The sequence below is a fragment of the Aedes albopictus genome, chromosome 2, assembly GCF_035046485.1.
Source record: "Aedes albopictus strain Foshan chromosome 2, AalbF5, whole genome shotgun sequence".
Lineage (NCBI taxonomy): Eukaryota > Metazoa > Arthropoda > Insecta > Diptera > Culicidae > Aedes > Aedes albopictus.
The window spans coordinates 481800243-481818762 of NC_085137.1; the positions used below are offsets into that span (position 1 = coordinate 481800243).

The window sequence follows — 18520 nt, forward strand, 5'->3', positions numbered from 1 at the left end:
TTTCTTAGATATCGAGGGTGCCTTTGACAACGTGCCTTTCGATGCCAAATTGGAAGGCGCACGGGGTCATGGTATATCTCCAATGATTTCAATTGGATTCACCAAATGCTCAAAAACCGACATCTCTTCGCGACATTGCGTCAAGTGGCGATTAGGAAATTGAGTGTTTGTGGGTGCCCTCAAGGGGGAGTCTTATCTCCACTTTTGTGGAATCTCGTAGGAGATACGCTATTGAGGCAACTCAATAATAGCGGTTTTCCTACTTATGGTTTTGCCGACGACTACCTAACATTGTTAGTCGGTATGTGCATCAGCACCCTTTTCGACCTGATGCAAAACGCTCTTCAGGTAGTTGATGGTTGGTGTCGCCAATATGGCCTTTCGGTAAATCCGAGTAAAACATCTATTGTTGCGTAGCCGTTAATCTATAGAGTCAAGATTACAGTCGATTCCAACAGCAACATCTATTGTTCTTTTCACGGAAAAGCGAAACCGTAATGGTGTTCGACCTTTACGTTTCTTTGATTCTGAAATCAATGTGACTGAACAGGTGAAGTACGTTGGAGTCATTCTTGATTCCAAGCTTTCCTGGACACCTCATTTTGAGTTCAGAATCAAGAAAGCTTGTATGGCCTTCGGGCAATGCCGGAGAACCTTTGGTACAACTTGGGGTCTAAAACCCAAGTATATTAAATGGATTTACACAACTGTTGTGCGTCCAATATTGGCCTATGGATGTCTTGTGTGGAGGCAAAAGGGCGAAGTGAGAACGGTCCAATCAAAATTAGGCCATCTCCAAAGGATGTGCTTAATGGCGATGTCTGGAGCGTTCTCTTCAACTCCTACGGCAGCGCTCGAAGTTCTCTTTGACGTTGCCCCACTACACATTCATCTCAAACAAGAAGCACTTTCTTGCACTTACCGCCTATGGGTACTCGGTTTACGAGAGGAAACTCATGTGGACCGAAGTTCCACACACCTCGTTGTTTCCACTTTTGGTGAATTGGGATAAAGTTGTCCTTGCTCCAAGTGATCTTACAATTGCTTGTTATTTTCCATATAGGACATTTTCCACGAAATTCCCTTCCCGGGAAGAGTGGACATCTGGTTATCTGGAGAGAAGTATTTCAGACGGCATCGTATGTTACACTGATCGCTCCCTTCTCGAAGGTCGAACAGGTGCTGGTGTTTATTCTCGTGAGCTAAGGCTGTATCAGTCTTATTCACTTGGTAGACACTGCACCGTTTTTCAGGCCGAAATCTTTGCTCTTATCTCGCACTCAGTATCATACGGGCGTATCTACAATGATCGATTTCTCTTCATAGATTTTCTCTTTGGTTAATAACTTGGCCGGCAAACTAGGGGCGGGACAGCTTCGATAAAAATTAGTAGTATTAGCGGTATTAGGAAATACTAATCCTGAAATATACCGCCTTGGAGAGAATTTTCAACAAGCAAGCCACGATAAAAAAAAAACTCATGTGTTGACATGTACTGTACAACGCGTACTATAAACCTCGACTGCAACAGAAAACTGGTGAACTGGGCATTTCTAGATCACCACGTCAAGGTATCCCTCGAGAGATCACTCGAGCGGTGCGGCGGTTGCGGACTTCGGTTTCTGTCGTTCCTCCTGGGCGTGTTGTTAGAACAAGTTTGCGTGTGTGCATGGGAGTGCGCCTGGGAGAGACGGGAGGATCTGAGATTTGCAGTGTTTGCTCCGCAATTTTCATATGTAGGTATATCTAGACTCAAATGTCCAACCCATTCAATTGTTTTCTAGGAATCATCGTATTGTGTTACAGAAATCTGGCATTAGTACAGGAGCCATTCTTCGAGCTTTTGGATCGGGTGAAGGTTGTGTAATGTACTTGGTAGGGGTATTCAGGTATTATAGACAGACCGTTACGCGTATACTTATATTTTGGACACTTACGGTAGAATCAAATGGAAATGTCCAAAATATATTCGCGTAACGGGCTGCCCAAATTACCTAAAACTCCCTGGTAAGGCGCCCACTGTAGTGCACTTCTCCTAGCCCGTATCGATCCGTATCTATAATAGAAATGCTAAACAAAAAAACCTAATTTAAATGAAGAGCAACTCGTACTAGTATCGCTGGTGCCTCAAGTGCTAACATTCGTTACTGTCAATTGGGTTTTGTATTTGGAAAAAGTCATGACATACTACAAAAATTTCGATCCAATTTTGGTTGAAGATTAGGTATCTAATATATATTGGCGAGTATTAGCAGAGGTCCTTCACCGAAATACACCGATAGATCATCCGACAATTGGTCGTATTTCCCGGAATAATCCGAAGAGAAAATCGATGAAGAGAAATCGATCATTGTAGATACAGTATCGGACAATAAAAATGCACCAAAGCCGTTTTCCCATATAAAATAGTCAACTTTAGATTGCCATATCTCAGTTATCTCTCAACCGATTGTTTTCATTTTTCTGTGACTAACTACAAAACATTTCAATTCTCAAAAACTATTGAAAAAGTTCGGTAATAACTATTGATACAAAAGTTACAGATAGGTTGAATTTTGACAAAAAAAATGCACCAAGTCAAAAAGTTTTGTTTTGGTTACGTCATATCATTATGGTGTCTTCGGCAAATATGATTCTTGTGTAATGACGAATACATTTGCTGAAGAGACGATCATGATATGACTTCAGTATTTTTTGCTATGCAACTTTATGTCTTGGTGCATTTTTATTGTCAAAATTCAACCTATCTTTAACTTTTGTATCAATTGTTATTACCAAACTTTTTCAATAGTTTTTGAGAATTGAAATGTTTTGTGGTTCGTCACAGAAAAATGAAAATAATCGGTTAAGAGATGCCTGAGATATGGAAATCTAAAGTTGACTATTTTGTATGGGAAAACGGCTTTGGTGCATTTTTATTGTCCGATACTGTACGCCTGTATGATACTAAACGCGAGTTATGTGCGGAGTGCAATCAGCACTTCAGAAGCACGTAATGGGCAAAGTAATATACTTCTGTTCAGGTAGCCAGGCTGCTATTAAAGCACTTGCTTCGGCCAACTCCAGGTCGATGATAGTTATCGCTTGTCGAACTCAAATCGAGGAGCTGAATTCAGCAAACGCTGTTCACCTTGTATGGGTACCTGGCCATTCTTCCATCGCTGGAAATAAATTGGCTGATGAGTTAGCTCGCACTGGAGCATCACATGACTTCATTGGCCCTGAGCCAGCTATTCCGATTTCGAAGTGTTGGGTAAACCTTCAGATTCACACCTGGGCTGCTACTCAACACAGACAATGCTTTAATAGTTTGGATTCATGTCGTCAAACCAAATTGTATTGTACCGAGCCATCTCCAAGGGTGGCGAAGTATCTTACAAATCTGTCAAAGCAGAATTGCAGCATTCTGGTCAAAGCATTGACCGGCCACTATCGACTCAGCGCGAATATTCAGCAAGCTGATTCATTTGCATGTGATAGTTGTGAATCCGATTATGGATCTTCGTATCATTTAATATGTAACTGTCCAGCTTTTGCGCAACTGCGTTTCAGAGTACTCGGAAAACACTTATTAAGGCGAAACTGGAAGCATTTCCTCATTTATTTGGTTTTTTATTTTTTATTAAATAACGAAGCAAAATTTGCAAAATCGGTTTTCGTGCACATGTAGAGTATGGATCAGGGTATCATCTGAATTTTTTACACGGTAGAAAATGTTTTTCGATTTTTCAGAAACCATTTTTTAGTGAAATTTTGTTCAAAAATGGTTTCTGCAAAAACGAAAAACATTTTGTACCGCGTAAAAAATTCAGAAGATACCCTGATCCATACTCTACATGTGTACGAAAACCAATTTTGAAAATAATGCTTCGTTATTCAATAAAAAACCAAAAACCAAAAAGTGAGGAAATGCTTCCAGTTTCGCCTTAAGTGAAACTGACTTCAGAAACCTGAATCTTCAGGACGTTCTGTTGTTCTTGACCCGCTGTGGTAAAGAGCTATAGGCTTTCTTTACGCTTTATACGTTATCACAGTGTCCTTCTCAAGACGCTATGTGAACCCATTGTGGTACGCTTTTGCGTGTATGACGATCCTATTCCCTTACCTGTCCTTTCCCCTGTCCCATCCTTTTTCCTTCCCTTCTCCGTCAGGTAAATGATGAATAGGCTCGTGTTCATGGCGATGGCACAAATTTCCCAAATGGAGGTGAACGTGCCTCTGGAGCCGACCTACTGATATCAGATACGATATCGAGAAAGCATTTACTCAAAAGCAATCTTGTATGGGTGTTTTCTAAGATTTCCAGGATACTTTTGAACATATACCTTTCGATTCCATATTGGAAGCCGCACGGATTTTTCGGTATATCTTTAATCATTTCCAATTGCATTTATCAAATGCTCAAAAACTGACATCTCTTCTCCATATTTTGTCAAACAGCGATTAGGAAATTAAGTCTTCGTGGATGCCCCCATGTGAAAGTCGTGAAATCTCGTGGTAGAAACGCTATTGAGACAATACAATGTGGTTTTCCTACTTATGTATGGTTTTGCCCACGACAAGCCTCAACAGGCTGCTTCATTTGTATGTCTTAGCTGAGAAACCAAGTATGGAACTTTCGTACCATTTGATATGTAACTATCCAGTTTTTGGGCAACTGCGTTTGCGAGTACTCACTCGGTAACACTTGATTAAGTGTAACTGACCAAAGAAGCCTGAATATTCAGGATGTTCTATTGTTCCAATCATAATTTACCTCCTTTTTCTCAAGTAGATGATGAAATAGGCTTCATTGTGGCGATGGCACAAATGTTCCGATTGGAGGATAATGTGCCTCTTGAGCCGGCCTTCTGATAGCTGATACCATGATGTTGTCCCAGAAATTCCCTCTGAGATTTTTTTTCTAAAGATTTTATCCAGGTTTCCTCCGCAAATCCCATTACAGATTTCATCAGTAAATTCCCTGGGAATAAATCTTCAATGAAACTTATTTGGGGATAAATGTTAAGAACAATTGTTGATGAATTGAGAGTACTCTCTTCATGTAAAATAATAATCACCAAAAGGGTACACAGAACTTATATGGTTTCAGAGAAAAAAATGTTTTCTATTGTCATATCAATCAAACTTCAATCAAAGGGAACCAAAACGGACTACAGCAGCCATTCAATCAATTTCTTTGAGTTCATCTTGCTTGATTTTATCTATTGATCCACTGAAATTTCTATTACCTTACTCTCAACAAAAAATAAATGTTGTATGTCTTTCCCCCAGCTTTGAAGCATTCTTTTTTTCTGCTTCCATTTTCACCCCCACAGGGAATCGGCCAAAGTGCTTTTCATCTTCGACGTTTTTGCCACCGCGCCAAGTCAACGAAAAAACCGCAAAAATTGCTCTCACCGAAACAATGCCCGGAACCTGTCACAGGCTCCGCATCCCCTCGCTGGTGAGCAGCCGGTCCCCCCGGGGTTCGAACGACAGCGAACCGATGACACCGAAAAAGGAACGCCACAGGGTTGCAATGATGGGGGCGGCCCGCGTTGGCAAATCTTCCATCATTTCGCAGTTTCTGTACGAGAAGTACCTTTCGCGGTATAAGCAAACCGTGGAGGACATGCACCGGGGCGAGTACGAACTACCGGACGGATCCTGCCTGACGCTGGATATCCTGGACACATCCGGATCGTATCAATTTCCGGCGATGAGGGCCCTGTCCATCAACACGAGTGGCGCGTTCATTTTGGTTTACGCTGTCGACGACGAGGAGACGTGGCTCGAGGTGGAACGGTTGCGAGGACAGGTAATTTTTGAAATCCGTGAAATTGGGTGGGGTTAATAGGTATACGGGATTTTACGACTGGAAACTTGATGGAAAGGGAGATGGCTTTCTCAGTCTTCGAATCAAGAACGATTTTTATCTACATTCCTGACGTTTCGGCCTAGGGATTAGGCCTTTTTCAAGAGTCGTAGTGTCCACCGTCTTTCGATTTTGGGGTATTTCCGTAAGAAATGCTCTTCTGGGTGTCTTTTCATGTATAGGGTTTTTGACCCCATTCCCGGCACTACAGGTAAACAAAATTGTGCATTACCTAAATTCACATAGAAACGACCGTTTTCGTCCAGTTCTTCCATCTGAATCAGATATCTTATTGCGTGAACTTGTTGTTAACAGTGATTGTTGTGGAGATTGTCTGCCGGAAAGTTGATTTTGAACGAGTTTACTGCACCTAGTCCAGCGCCAATTCTCGGCACCAGTGCCGAACTTCCAGCGAAAACACTTCGGTACCCATCTTTGTGCTGACGAAGTGCACTCGTCTGCGTGTAATTATATTGTTTTGAGCACTTGTGCGACTTCAGAGTGAACGTGTAGCACTGGCTGTAGATCCCGTTGCGGAAATGTTGCGGGAGATGATTACCCACGGAAGTGCGTTTAGAAAATATGTGGTAGGTAATTTTTTGATTTGTTTTGCTGTGAGGTGACGGGAAATGACGCGGGTGTCCAAGTAGTTCGAAACCCTACGTAGATTTTTAAATTTTATATAATTCTCTCTGCACTGGTAACGACTGGTAAAGAATGGAAACAGTCGTTACCAGTGCATAAGGCCGATGCAAATATTTAATTTGTTTTATGTCACCCCCCCCCCCCCCTTCGAAAATCCCAAAATATTGAAGGGGCGAAAAAAAACATGGCGGCCAATGGCTCTATTTTCAATAGAAAAAATGTTTTCAAGCAGCAATTTTTCAATAGTTGACAAATATTTTTTCAATAGTGATTATAATTTTTAAATTTTCAATAGTTTTTTTTTGTTTGTTCCTTATTTATTTTTGTCCCCCCCTCGTATCCGATGAGAGGTCTCGGACATAAAACAAATTAAATATTTGCATCGGCCTAATATAAAAATAAAAACCCAGATTAATCCACCTAGTGGTGAAAGTGCCTTTCTCGTCGAATATGTACTCATGAACTTTCCGTCGACGTTAGCCAAAATGTTCCTGAATCCTGAAAAAAACTTTATATAGAAAAGCAACAATTTTAACAAAGCAATGATCGACTTTGGAAACTTACCCAAGTAACACAGAAAACATCTTTCAAAATTATATTTTTAAAAGATGTATTAAAACTGTGATATAACTGAACTAGAAAACATATCGTGTACTAATTATGCTTTAATAAAGTTAGCCGATAACAACCACCAAAGGAACATTACAAACTGTGTCTTGTATGACATGTGTAAATTTAACAAATATTCAACATTACTAGAGCACCATGCAAATGAATATTGAAAGCAATAATGTTTACATTCTTTAAGAATCTAAACACATCATGAATTTCATTCTCAAATCGAAATATTTTGCATATACACAACATTAAAATCAATTGAATCAACACAGGTTTCAATTCGCAAATTTAATTGAATCACTATTTATTTAGCACAATGTGCATTAATACACTTTGCAGAATATTCCCAAATGAAGTGGACAAATTCAACTGAGATTGCTGCAAAGCTGTAAAGATCCCCGATGAAGATGTCGAGTTAAAATCCTGCTTGGTGTTACCTTTGTGCATGTTGCAGAGGTCGGTAGCCATCAGTCCAGTAAACTTGTAATAAATTTGGTGGTGCAACTCGTCAGATTAAAAATTTAAATTGAAAGAGTTCATCTAATGCCAACTGTTCCAGAATTTCTTGTGGGGCCGAATAATTTCTGCTCACAAGCTTGGACGTCATCAAACTCCCATTGGAACTGCTCCTCTCGACACATACCGATACATGTATTGTCCCGAAACGAACAGCGAAGAATCTGGTATTTAGCCAAATCGTATCTTTTAATGCATTTCTAAAAACAAGTGTCTAATTAGTAAAAAAAAAACTCAAACGACTGTGAATCAACTGTGAAGAAAATTTTTCGATTACGTTTGACATTGTTTACCTTTTTAATTTGACAGATTCAACTCTGCTATAACTGAATTGTTGTTTAGTTAATTCAACGGTTTAATTATGATACAAAAAAAAATAAATACAACTTATGTCGAATGTTTGTTGAAAGCAAGTTATCTGAACGTTTTATAAGTGCACGAACCAGATCTACCACAAAATATCTTCGTGGATCGCTGTGTCTTTTGACGATTCGGTTTTGTTTCTAAAAATGTCATCCAGTTTACAGTACCTGGCAAAAATATACATGCACAAATAAAAATAGGCAGCAAATTATGGTTTTTGTTTCTCTCTATTTATGATTGACTCTGCAGAAAACTGGTTTGTCAGTTAAGAACACTCTAATCTCATGTGTGTCACGAAGATTTATAAATTTAAGCTAAGAATAATTGGTATTTGGATACTTGGATAATTGTTCATATTTTTTGAACGGTACTGTTAGCTTCATATAGAAAACTGGCCATATTGTTTCATCGTGTGAACTCAGTAAGCTGGCAAAACAGAGCAATTTGATTGACGTTTGTTCTAATTTATGAGGAAACGTAGCAGCGCTTAAAACAAGGCCGAGCAAAATCATAATTTTCACCATAAATTTTGAAGCGCATGTAAATCAATGCTACCACTAGTGAGAATAGTCCATTTCCTAATTGGTTACCCAAACTCTTGACTTGGTTGGTAATATATTTTTGTACAATCATTGACTCCATAACCAAGTTCCATATTAATGTTACTTGAAATGTCAAATGTATTTATAATGTAAACTTTTGTTTGTTTTCTTTGTCATATATTTTTGTATCTTGGTAGTATGGATATCTCATTTTTGAAATATAAATGTTATCTATCAGCTATATAGCTTTCAAATAGCTTAGTTCGAACATGTGCAAATGATAGGTTGAGCAAATGTTTTTCGCAAGTTATATAACTTGAAAAAAAAAATTTGAATAATACAAACAAATGTGATTGTTTTATAAATGTTATTTGCGAGTTATATTACTAATAAATATCTTGATATATTTTCTTAGAGTTGGATGACATGCTCTTTGATCAAAATTTTGAGTACTATAAGTGTTTTACGATACATCGTATATTACATACAAGATGTTTTATAAGCCGCCATTTTTTGCGCTGTTTTGATTATATAAGTAATGAAAATTAGGTAAATAATTCAAGAAAAATACACCACGCTTTTTATTAATAGTGAAATTTAAACTGTTATATAACATGTTGTGTTACTTGGGTATTGATGGTACATATTCCGATGTAATGTTCAACAGCAAAACAGAGCTGGAAAATATCAGCCCTCTTAGTTGACTGCTTGACCACCTTAACCCTAGTCGTGTATTGAGGTCATTATGACTCCATTCCATGCACTACGGCAGCGGGGTGAGCATCAGCTAATGCATGAAGAAGGTTAACTTTATTCACAATCGCAGATCACTTTGTGATCTTCGCCAATGTTTATTTCGGCACACTTTAGGCTATATTTTGGTAGCACGATTCATGTAAAATGTGACCTTCTTACGAGAAAAATGCAGAAAATGTAAATTTTTCATTCAAATTTCAATCGCAATGAGAAGAGCGAGGGCTCAACCAGCCGCACCCAAGTTGTGAGCAGTAATTTTAGAAGCAAAAGGAGATTGAAGATTGAAAAAAACTGCATAAGGTGTTGATGCGATTAAATTATATTTTTTTATGCAATTACTATGCATTTACACCTCTGAAATCTGAAATGGTGTGATTTGAAGAGATCGCTTTGGTCACGATTTTGTTTTCTTGCATATATGAAGACTTTGACTATTTCTTCACTAATAATCTTACCCAACGTTTACAGGCTATCAAAAAAGCCACGATTTGATTTATCGCTTTGACATTTATTTTGTTCACTTTCATAGTTCCGCTATTTGATCTGCAGCTTGCATGGGTTTTGTTAAATTTTACATTTGACCACTTCCGGTGGGACACCTGGAACCGATTCCGGTTGTCTCAAATATGATCTGAGACTATGTTCTTGACAACTTTTCATCGAAAATGAAAATTAATGTGATCTGAGGCTATTTTCTTGCTAACAGTTCAGCAATTTTTTTTAAAAAAGCCACGATTTTATGTATCGCATGCATGATTTTGGTTTACTTCTATTAAATCACTTCCAATGGAACACCCGCAACCGATTCCGAAATATTATTACAAGTTCTAGATGTGGCCTGAGACTATTTTCTTGTTGACCGTTCATCAGATTATCAAAAACGCCGCTATGGTTTAGTTCCCTTCTATATTTTACCACTTCCGGTGGGTTACTCGTCTCGTCGCCAGTTCTGGAACACTATTGGTTCTCCCAAATATGGTCTGAGATTATTTGTTGGCTAACCGTTTATCATGTTACTGAATAAGTCATTTATATGTCACATGTATTGGTTCTCCTTTACATTTGTCCATTTCAGGCGGGACACCCGGAATCGGTTCCGTAACACACTGATATGGCTTGCGTCTATTTCCATGCAACTATTCATCTTGTTACCTAAAAAGCCGTGATTCAAGGTATCGCAGCATGGGTTTGGTTTCACTTCCGGCCCGAAACCGGTTGCGGAACACTACCGATAGTCTCTTAAATCAAGCCTAATTTTACCAAACACCGTATGTAACAAAGGTAAACAAAATAGAGATTTTCACATGAGGCGCTGAGTTTCGTTAAGGACTACTTGTATCACTCACCTTTAGGGGTGTTTTGTGAAAAAATACTTGGATTTTTCACGTTTCTGGAATGTTCAATGTATGAGTTGCTATGGGAAAAGCGAACTTCCCTGATAAAAAATATCATAAAAATACGATAAATTGTATTGTTACAACACCATTTTTTCGAAAAATATTCACCATTAAACGTATTGTAATTAACACGGCACACTCACCATCACCCCTATTGTTCTATACCATTCGGCGAATGGTAAATGGCACTTTTACAATAAAAATTGGTGGTCGTTATGTATCTTAACCATAAAATTTTAAGAAAATTTTCATACACTTTTTCGTGAAAAACAATAGAAAGTATTGTGTTTTTATGAGACATTTTTAGGGCAATTTTCAAAAGAAAACAATATATCTTAATAATTTTCATTTTTCTTACAATACAAATACAATTGATTGAATGGCGTCAAATGAATCGTTGTTACAATAAAAATACAATAATATTTGTTGTTATTTGTAAGCAGTTTTCGCTTTTGAAAATCCATAGAATTTATATTTCCCGCAAACATTTATATCCAGCATTTACGAGCACTAACGGCCGCCAGAATGATATGCACATTTTATGATAAGATTCAAACACTCTGATGTCTGTCTGGTATGTGTTGCTTGGCAGCTGTTGATAAGATCCAAGATAAGATCTATCATCAATCTTTTCAAATAACTGCCAAATATCACAAGTCAGACCTCAGGTCGTATGATCCATACCATAAATCGTTCACAATTCATGTGGCCATTAGTATCTGTAAATGCTGAAGAAAAATGTTACCGAGAAATATGAATTCTTTGGTTTTTCAAAGGCGAAATCTGTTTACATAACAACAAATATTATTGCATGTTTATTTTAACATCGGTTCAATTGACCCCATTAAACAAATTGTATTTGTATTGTTTTCAATGGTAGTTTACTATTTACTAGATTCCTTTAATTTATTGGAAAACATTAGGAAAATCATTGTTCATCTTTTTCTTGTCGTAACGTCCTCACTTGGCCAAAACCTGCTTTTCAGCTAGTTTTCTATAAGTACTTCCTCAGTTATTCATTGAGAGCTTCCTCTGCCAACACGGCTTGACGTCTGTCAGTCGTTGAAGTTTTAGCGAATAACATTCGATAACCGAAACATCTACTGTACTCAAATTTAAAACGAAAACAATGAAAAAACATGTCAAGTGATTTTGTGTTTGATTGTACAAACATGATCCAAGCAACAATAATATTTATTGTTATTTATTTGTTACGAATTGTTTTTAAGTGTAATTGAGAAATAAACTCTTTTTTAATAAAAAGTCCATGAGAACTTTGCAGGCACTTTTGCAACTATATAAAAACAACTTAAATTAATTTTTACTGATAGTAACTTTAAATTATTATAGAACTATTGAAAAACAATCGAATCAATTAGTCACTAATAAAGCTAATGTTCACTTATTGTACGAACTATATGGGCTTGATTTCTATTGTAAAAAGTAACAATATATCTACTATGTGTTTTATTGTGAACAATAAAACCAGTCATATGTTAATAATATTTACCATGTAATGAATGGTATTTTTTATCCGGGTTCCCCTTCAATTTTCTCCGTTCGTGAATTTTGATAGATACGGTTTTTGGTAAAGTTAGGCTTGAAACAGTCTGAGCCTATTTGCTTGCAAACGTTTATTAGGTTATCAAAAAAGCCGCGCTTCGCTGTGTCGCATGCATGGATTTGGTACAATTTTATATTTAGCCGCTTTCGGAGGGAACCCCGGAACTAGTTTCGTAACTACTGACAGTCCATAATGTGGTCGTAGCATTCTTCCTTGATAACTGGTCATCAAGGTGTCGGAAAAGCCGTGATTTGATGTGCCGCATGCAAAAGTTTTGTCAAAATTTATATACGGCCACTTCCGACGGAACTCCCGCAACCGGTACCGTAACACTACTGGTTTAGATATGGTCTGAGTCTTTTTTATGCCAACCTTTCATTATCAAAAAGCCGAGCTTTGATATGTCGCATGCATGGATTTGGTTCACTTTTATTTTTGGACACTTCCGGCGGGACACCCGGAACCGGTTCCGGAACACTACCGGTTCAGATATGGTCTGAGACTGTTTTCTTGCTAACTGTTCATCAGGTTAACCAAAATGCCACAGTTTGATGTGTCGCATGTATGTGTATGATCCATTTTTATGTATGGCCCCTTTCAAGGGTACTGGTCCGGAACACCTAAATGGCCATAACTCCGGAACGGCTGAACCGATCCGAACCATTTTCAATAGGAAACAATGGGGCCAGATTACGCGTCGAATGAACCGTCGGTCATTAAAATCGGTTGAGGTTTACTGCCAAAAAGTGATGTGAGTTTTTTGTACACATACACACATACACACATACATACACACACACATACACACACACATACACACACACATACACACACAGACATCACCTCAATTCATCGAGCTGAGTTGATTGGTATATGTGACTCAACCCTCCGGGCCTTCTATCAAAAAGTCATTTTGGGAGTGAACATATAGCCTTTCCAGTACACTTAGTGTACGAGAAAGGCAAAAATCTAAAACAACAACACGTTTACATGAGAAGCCACTCAGAAGGCAAATATCCCAGAAACGATAAACGGTAGTTACTATGACCCTTGGAAAAGGCATAATCCCCAGGCCGAAACGTCGGGAATGTAGATAAACATCGTTCTTAATTCGAAGACTGAGAAAGCCATCTCCCTTTCCGTCCTTTCCGTACATAGGTACAATATCTAATTCACGCTCCATCATTTCCAAATTTCCCCCCCCCCCCACCAGATTGTGGAAGCACGTGGGCTGCACGTTCCCATTGTGATCGTCGGCAACAAAGCCGACGTCCCGGAAGAAGTCCGCCAGGTGCCGCTGAAAATCGCTCAAGCCAAAGCGACCCTCGAGTGGGGCTGCGGCTATGCCGAGTGCTCGGCCAAGAACAACGAAGGCATCCTGACGGTTTTTAAGCAGCTGCTCCGCCAGGCCAACATCGAGTACAACCTGAGTCCGGCGGTGCGTCGAAGGAGGAAATCGCTACCGAGCTACACCAACCAGAATCAGAACCGCTCCCTGTCGGCCCGGTACTACCTTAAGCGACACTCGTGTGCCATTCAGTGAACTGTGACTGAGTAAGGGCGGGAACGGTGACGACGATAACGACAACGGACGATTGATGACAGTTTTCCTGGAAAATTGTTTTGATTGTTACATTTTTTTCTCTGAAGTGAATTGCGTAGGAGGGCGATTCTTAACATTAAGGGGCGGGAGGGGTAAAATGCGCCCGCAAAGAATGGATCGGATTTAGCTTTGAAATTTATCGGAAAAATGTTTTTAGTTGTGTCCTACATGCTTTCCAAATCTAAAAACGGCAAATTAAAAATATTGATTATTTTTAAATATTGGTTATACAAAAATCACTAAACAAATGTTGTTTTTAACATTGTGAGCTGAAATTTGTCAGTTTGAAGTTGTGTCACAGAATTTCTAAAGAAGATAAAGTTGAAAAATTCATCAAGAGGCTCAATATTAAATAGGGGTCCTTATGCTATTTTCGGCAGATTTGTTAACTTCATCATGGGATGTTTTCTAAAACCTATTGAACTAAAAAATGGCTTCAAAACTATCCCCACCAAGCTTTAATATGCGGCCATGACTCATGATATTTGGCGGACAAACACCCCACATCACGAACATAGCAAAACTGTCGAAATACCCTACATAAAGAAATAAAATGAAAAAAGATCTACCCTGGGCGCTTCTATTGGTCGTGACCTTCCTATGACGGTGAACAAGTTGGCTCTTTCATCGTCACAGGATAAAACGAGCATTCGCAAGCTTCATCATGTCATTTTGTAATGATCAAGCGTCATGACGGAAACTTCCATATTATTTTGAAATTATAATTTCCAATTGGCTCTAGCAATTCAGGCTAGTCATTGTAATTAATAAATGGAGTGATGGACATATATACATGATTTAAAGAATTCAAACAATAACAAAACCCATCAATGTGCTTCACTCAGCGAAGTAAACTACCGAAATTCATGAAAATATGAAATTTAGCCATAACTTTAAAACATGGATGCCATAAGAATACAGGTCGGACTCGATTATCCGGGGTCAGGTTCTGGCGTTTCTCAAAATAATACCTCGCAAACGGAATGCCGTAAGAAGAAATTTTGACTGATTACTAATCAAAGTTGGTTTAACAAAATGTCAGAACTTCAGCTTTATAGAGCACTCCGATCTCCAGATATATGTTTGAGAGGTATCAAAACTCGACTCTGGATAATCGAGTCCAATCTGTACCTTATGATAATCGATGACGATTGTTATTACCTAATTACATAAGATAAACTTATGAAAAGAGCATAAAAATCGTAAAATGATGCACACTGGAATCGATCCATGAACGTCGAGATCACTGAGCTCGTGCCCAACCCACAGGGCTATCGACGCTTGAGAATATCGTGTTGCTGAATGTGTATAAAAGCCAAGCTGCGAGTCGATTCTGCATCACAAAGCGATCCTATTAAATTTATTCTAATCGTAATGAATAGTTTAAAGGCCATTTCATATGTGAGACCTTATGATAATCTTAGGTTTATTGGGCTGAGTGTAGTAATTGCATTGTTTACAACCATGTCACGCTCCGTCATGATCGAAAAATAAGCGAGTATTCCCAAGTAACAATTCCATTGCTGATTGGTTTCTTTCATTTTTGTTAGGGTTTTATTAGAGCAATAAGTAAAACTCACAGTTTTATGACTACTTTTATGAAAACCATTGATAAAATGTTTTGTAGTATACTTGAAGATATCCAAAAAGCCAGATTTTAAGAGTAAACAAAGCTCTCCGATATGTAAACCTTCTGGCATTCATTATTACCACAATAAAACTGTTCAAACTCTCAACAGATGGCGATCCGTTCGATTAGTAACGGCATCTGTTGGTGGAAAAGCAGAAACTACGACACTTTGTTTATTGTGGTCATCTTAAACTTGCTTTCGTTTTATTTTCGCTAATTATGGTCGTCGCCATATTGAAGAAATAGCTGACGTGAATGAAAAATAGTTAATTTTGCTCAAATAAGCAACGAATTGATAGTTTGTCACCATTTCCATAACATGCTCACATTAATAAACTCTCTCAGCTGAGTTTTCTTGTGATTCGAGATAGTTTTACTAAATTAACAAATTGATTTATTTCATTCCAAGATGATAATATTCACCAATTTCTAAGCGCATTAATTGAATGCGCATAAGCCTACCAACACAATAACTACTAAAACATTACTTTGAAATGATCGCTTTCTACTTACGAATGATGTATCCTCCTGAACTTTACGTGCCATCGAAGAAGCTTCTCTGCATCTTGAGCTGTCATAGTTTTTGTTCAAAAAAAAAAACAACAACAACAATCATCATAACCTCTTTTCGAGCATGGAAAATTTTTCAACCAGGTTTTAAAACAGTTTTATTGCTACTCCTAATACGGTTTGAAAAACCTCTCCGAGAGTGATCCACTTAGCCGGATGATACTCTTAAAGAGGTTAGCAAGAGGTTTTGATGTATGAATCAGTTTTATTGCAAGTTTTATAAAATTGGTCATGAAGATCTCTTATAGAACCGAACAAAACTTAAAATGTTACTCGGGGCAATCACTTTCATTTATTTGGCCTAATAACACTAGTTTACAGCATTTTTGAACTCGGTAAGCTGATGATCATTTTTGGTGTAGAATCATGCCCTGAGTTTGAAAACGCGAGAGAAAAAAATTACTGTAGAGCGGAAATTTTTTCGACTTTCCATACAAGGTTGATGATTTGAAATCGATTTTTGTTCTATTTTTAAGCAAAGTCGCTCACTTCAAACATCTCATTCTCCGTAATCAATGCTCCGATTGAGCTGAATTTTTTACTGCAACTCGCCTATATGTCAAATAAACGTCGAGAAAGAATTTTTAAGTTGTTTTTTTCTTATTGAAAAAAATACATTTCTTCAAAAATTTTTGGGAATTTTGCTAAAATTTAAGAAGATCGCCCCTAAAACTCGTCAATATCTTGAATTTTCATCAATCTGACGCAAAACCTGTATTCAGATGATCGAATGGTATTGTATCCAGCTTTTAATTCATGGAAAAAGATTTAAAATTAGTTGAACAAAACGCAATATATTTGAATTTAAGTAAATTACATATTTTGAAAAGTTGCAAAACTCGACATTGAGCTAAAACTCAAAAACTGTTCTACTTAAAATTTTTTGAAGGTCGGCTTCGAAATCAGCACTAAATTGTACTTCAAAAATTTTGGTCGTTGACAGAAGTTCACGACTTTCGTTTTATTTGGTAAACTTGTGTAACCATTCAGTTTAATGTTCGTGGCTATGCTGGACTGCAGTGATCCAGTTAACATATAAACTGATCATCTTGATTGAGTCTATCAGTATGCATTGACTGTGGCCCTACTATAAAGAATTGGTTCTCTAATATTTTCCAGAGAACCATTTATCGGAATGTCCCATTTCCTGGAAATCTATTTCAAAGATAACTCAGAAGATATTCATTTTAGTATATTTAAACATGATCAGATATTTTGTTTATTATTTTGATTAATTTTATCAGTTGTTGATCAGTTCCCTTAACGTCAAGCCCTAAATTTGTTTTCAAATTCATTTTTTGTTCAAGATTGCAGTACTTATAAATGGACTGGAATTCAGATTTTCAGTTCTGTTCACTTAGCAAAGTAGAGCCAGCATCGTTGGACCAAATGGACGTTTATTTACTGGCGACTAAACTGTAGCTTTTATTTTCGTCAAAGGCTGTTCGTCGAGGTCATAGTATCCTAACGTTCGTTTCGCGACCCCTCAATTGCTTGCAGGCGCGCATCGACTGTTCTACGGGGGGTCGCGAGTGCCAAGGTTGGGAAACGATGGCCTAGGTGCACTAATATAGTTCACTGGCAGTTGAACGGCTTACTTTATTTGCCCTTCTTCAATTTATAGGTTGTTCTTTCTAATTACATCGTTACCGAGTTGATTGGCGACCAATCTATTAGACGATGCCCACCAATGCGTGAGTAAAGCCAAATTGGCAACCTCCTTCATAACGCACGAACCCCACCAATCGTTGCCAAATCGGTTTGAACATGACAACCTACCTGCCTAGGTTGCCTAGTGAACAGTAGGTTAATACATTTGGCAACCATACCCAACCGAGATTCCCCCGGGATTTCCTTCCGAGATTCCCCCGGGAATTCCTTCCGAGATTCCCCCGGGAATTACTTCCAAGTTTCCCCCGGGAATTCCTTCCGAGATTCCCCCGGGATTTCCTTCCGAGATTCCCCCGGGATTTCCTCCCGAGATTCCCCCGGGAATTCCTTCCGAGTTTCCCCCGGGAATTCCTTCCGAGATTCGCCCGGGAATTCCTTCCGAGATTCCCCCGGGAATTCCTTCCGAGATTCCCCCGGGAATTCCTCCCGAGATTCCCCCGGGAATTCCTTCCGAGATTCCCCCGGGAATTCCTTCCGAGATTCCCCCGGGAATTCCTTCCGAGATTCCCCAAGGGAATTCCTTCCGAGATTCCCCAAGGGAATTCCTTCCGAGATTCCCCAAGGGAATTCCTTCCGAGATTCCCCAAGGGAATTCCTTCCGAGATTCCCCAAGGGAATTCCTTCCGAGATTCCCCAAGGGAATTCCTTCCGAGATTCCCCCGGGAATTCCTTCCGAGATTCCTCCGGGAAATCCTTCCGAGATTCCCCCGGGAATTCCTTCCGAGATTCCCCCGGGAATTCCTTCCGAGATTCCCCCGGGAATTCCTTCCGAGATTTCCCCGGGAATT

The 18520-nt window shown here is 38.6% G+C and overlaps 1 protein-coding gene across 1 annotated transcript in view; it reads left to right on the forward strand.

The window, feature by feature from the left end:
- The window catches only part of LOC109429069 (GTP-binding protein Rhes-like), a 93664-nt gene extending 75428 nt beyond the window's left edge, over positions 1-18236 (forward strand). The window contains exons 2-3 of the mRNA XM_029870686.2: positions 5319-5800; positions 13472-18236. Of these exons, the coding sequence (XP_029726546.1) occupies positions 5408-5800; positions 13472-13801 (723 nt within the window). The 5' untranslated portion in view covers positions 5319-5407 and the 3' untranslated portion in view covers positions 13802-18236. The remainder of the gene's footprint in view (positions 1-5318; positions 5801-13471) is intronic.
- Positions 18237-18520: the final 284 nt, after the last annotated feature.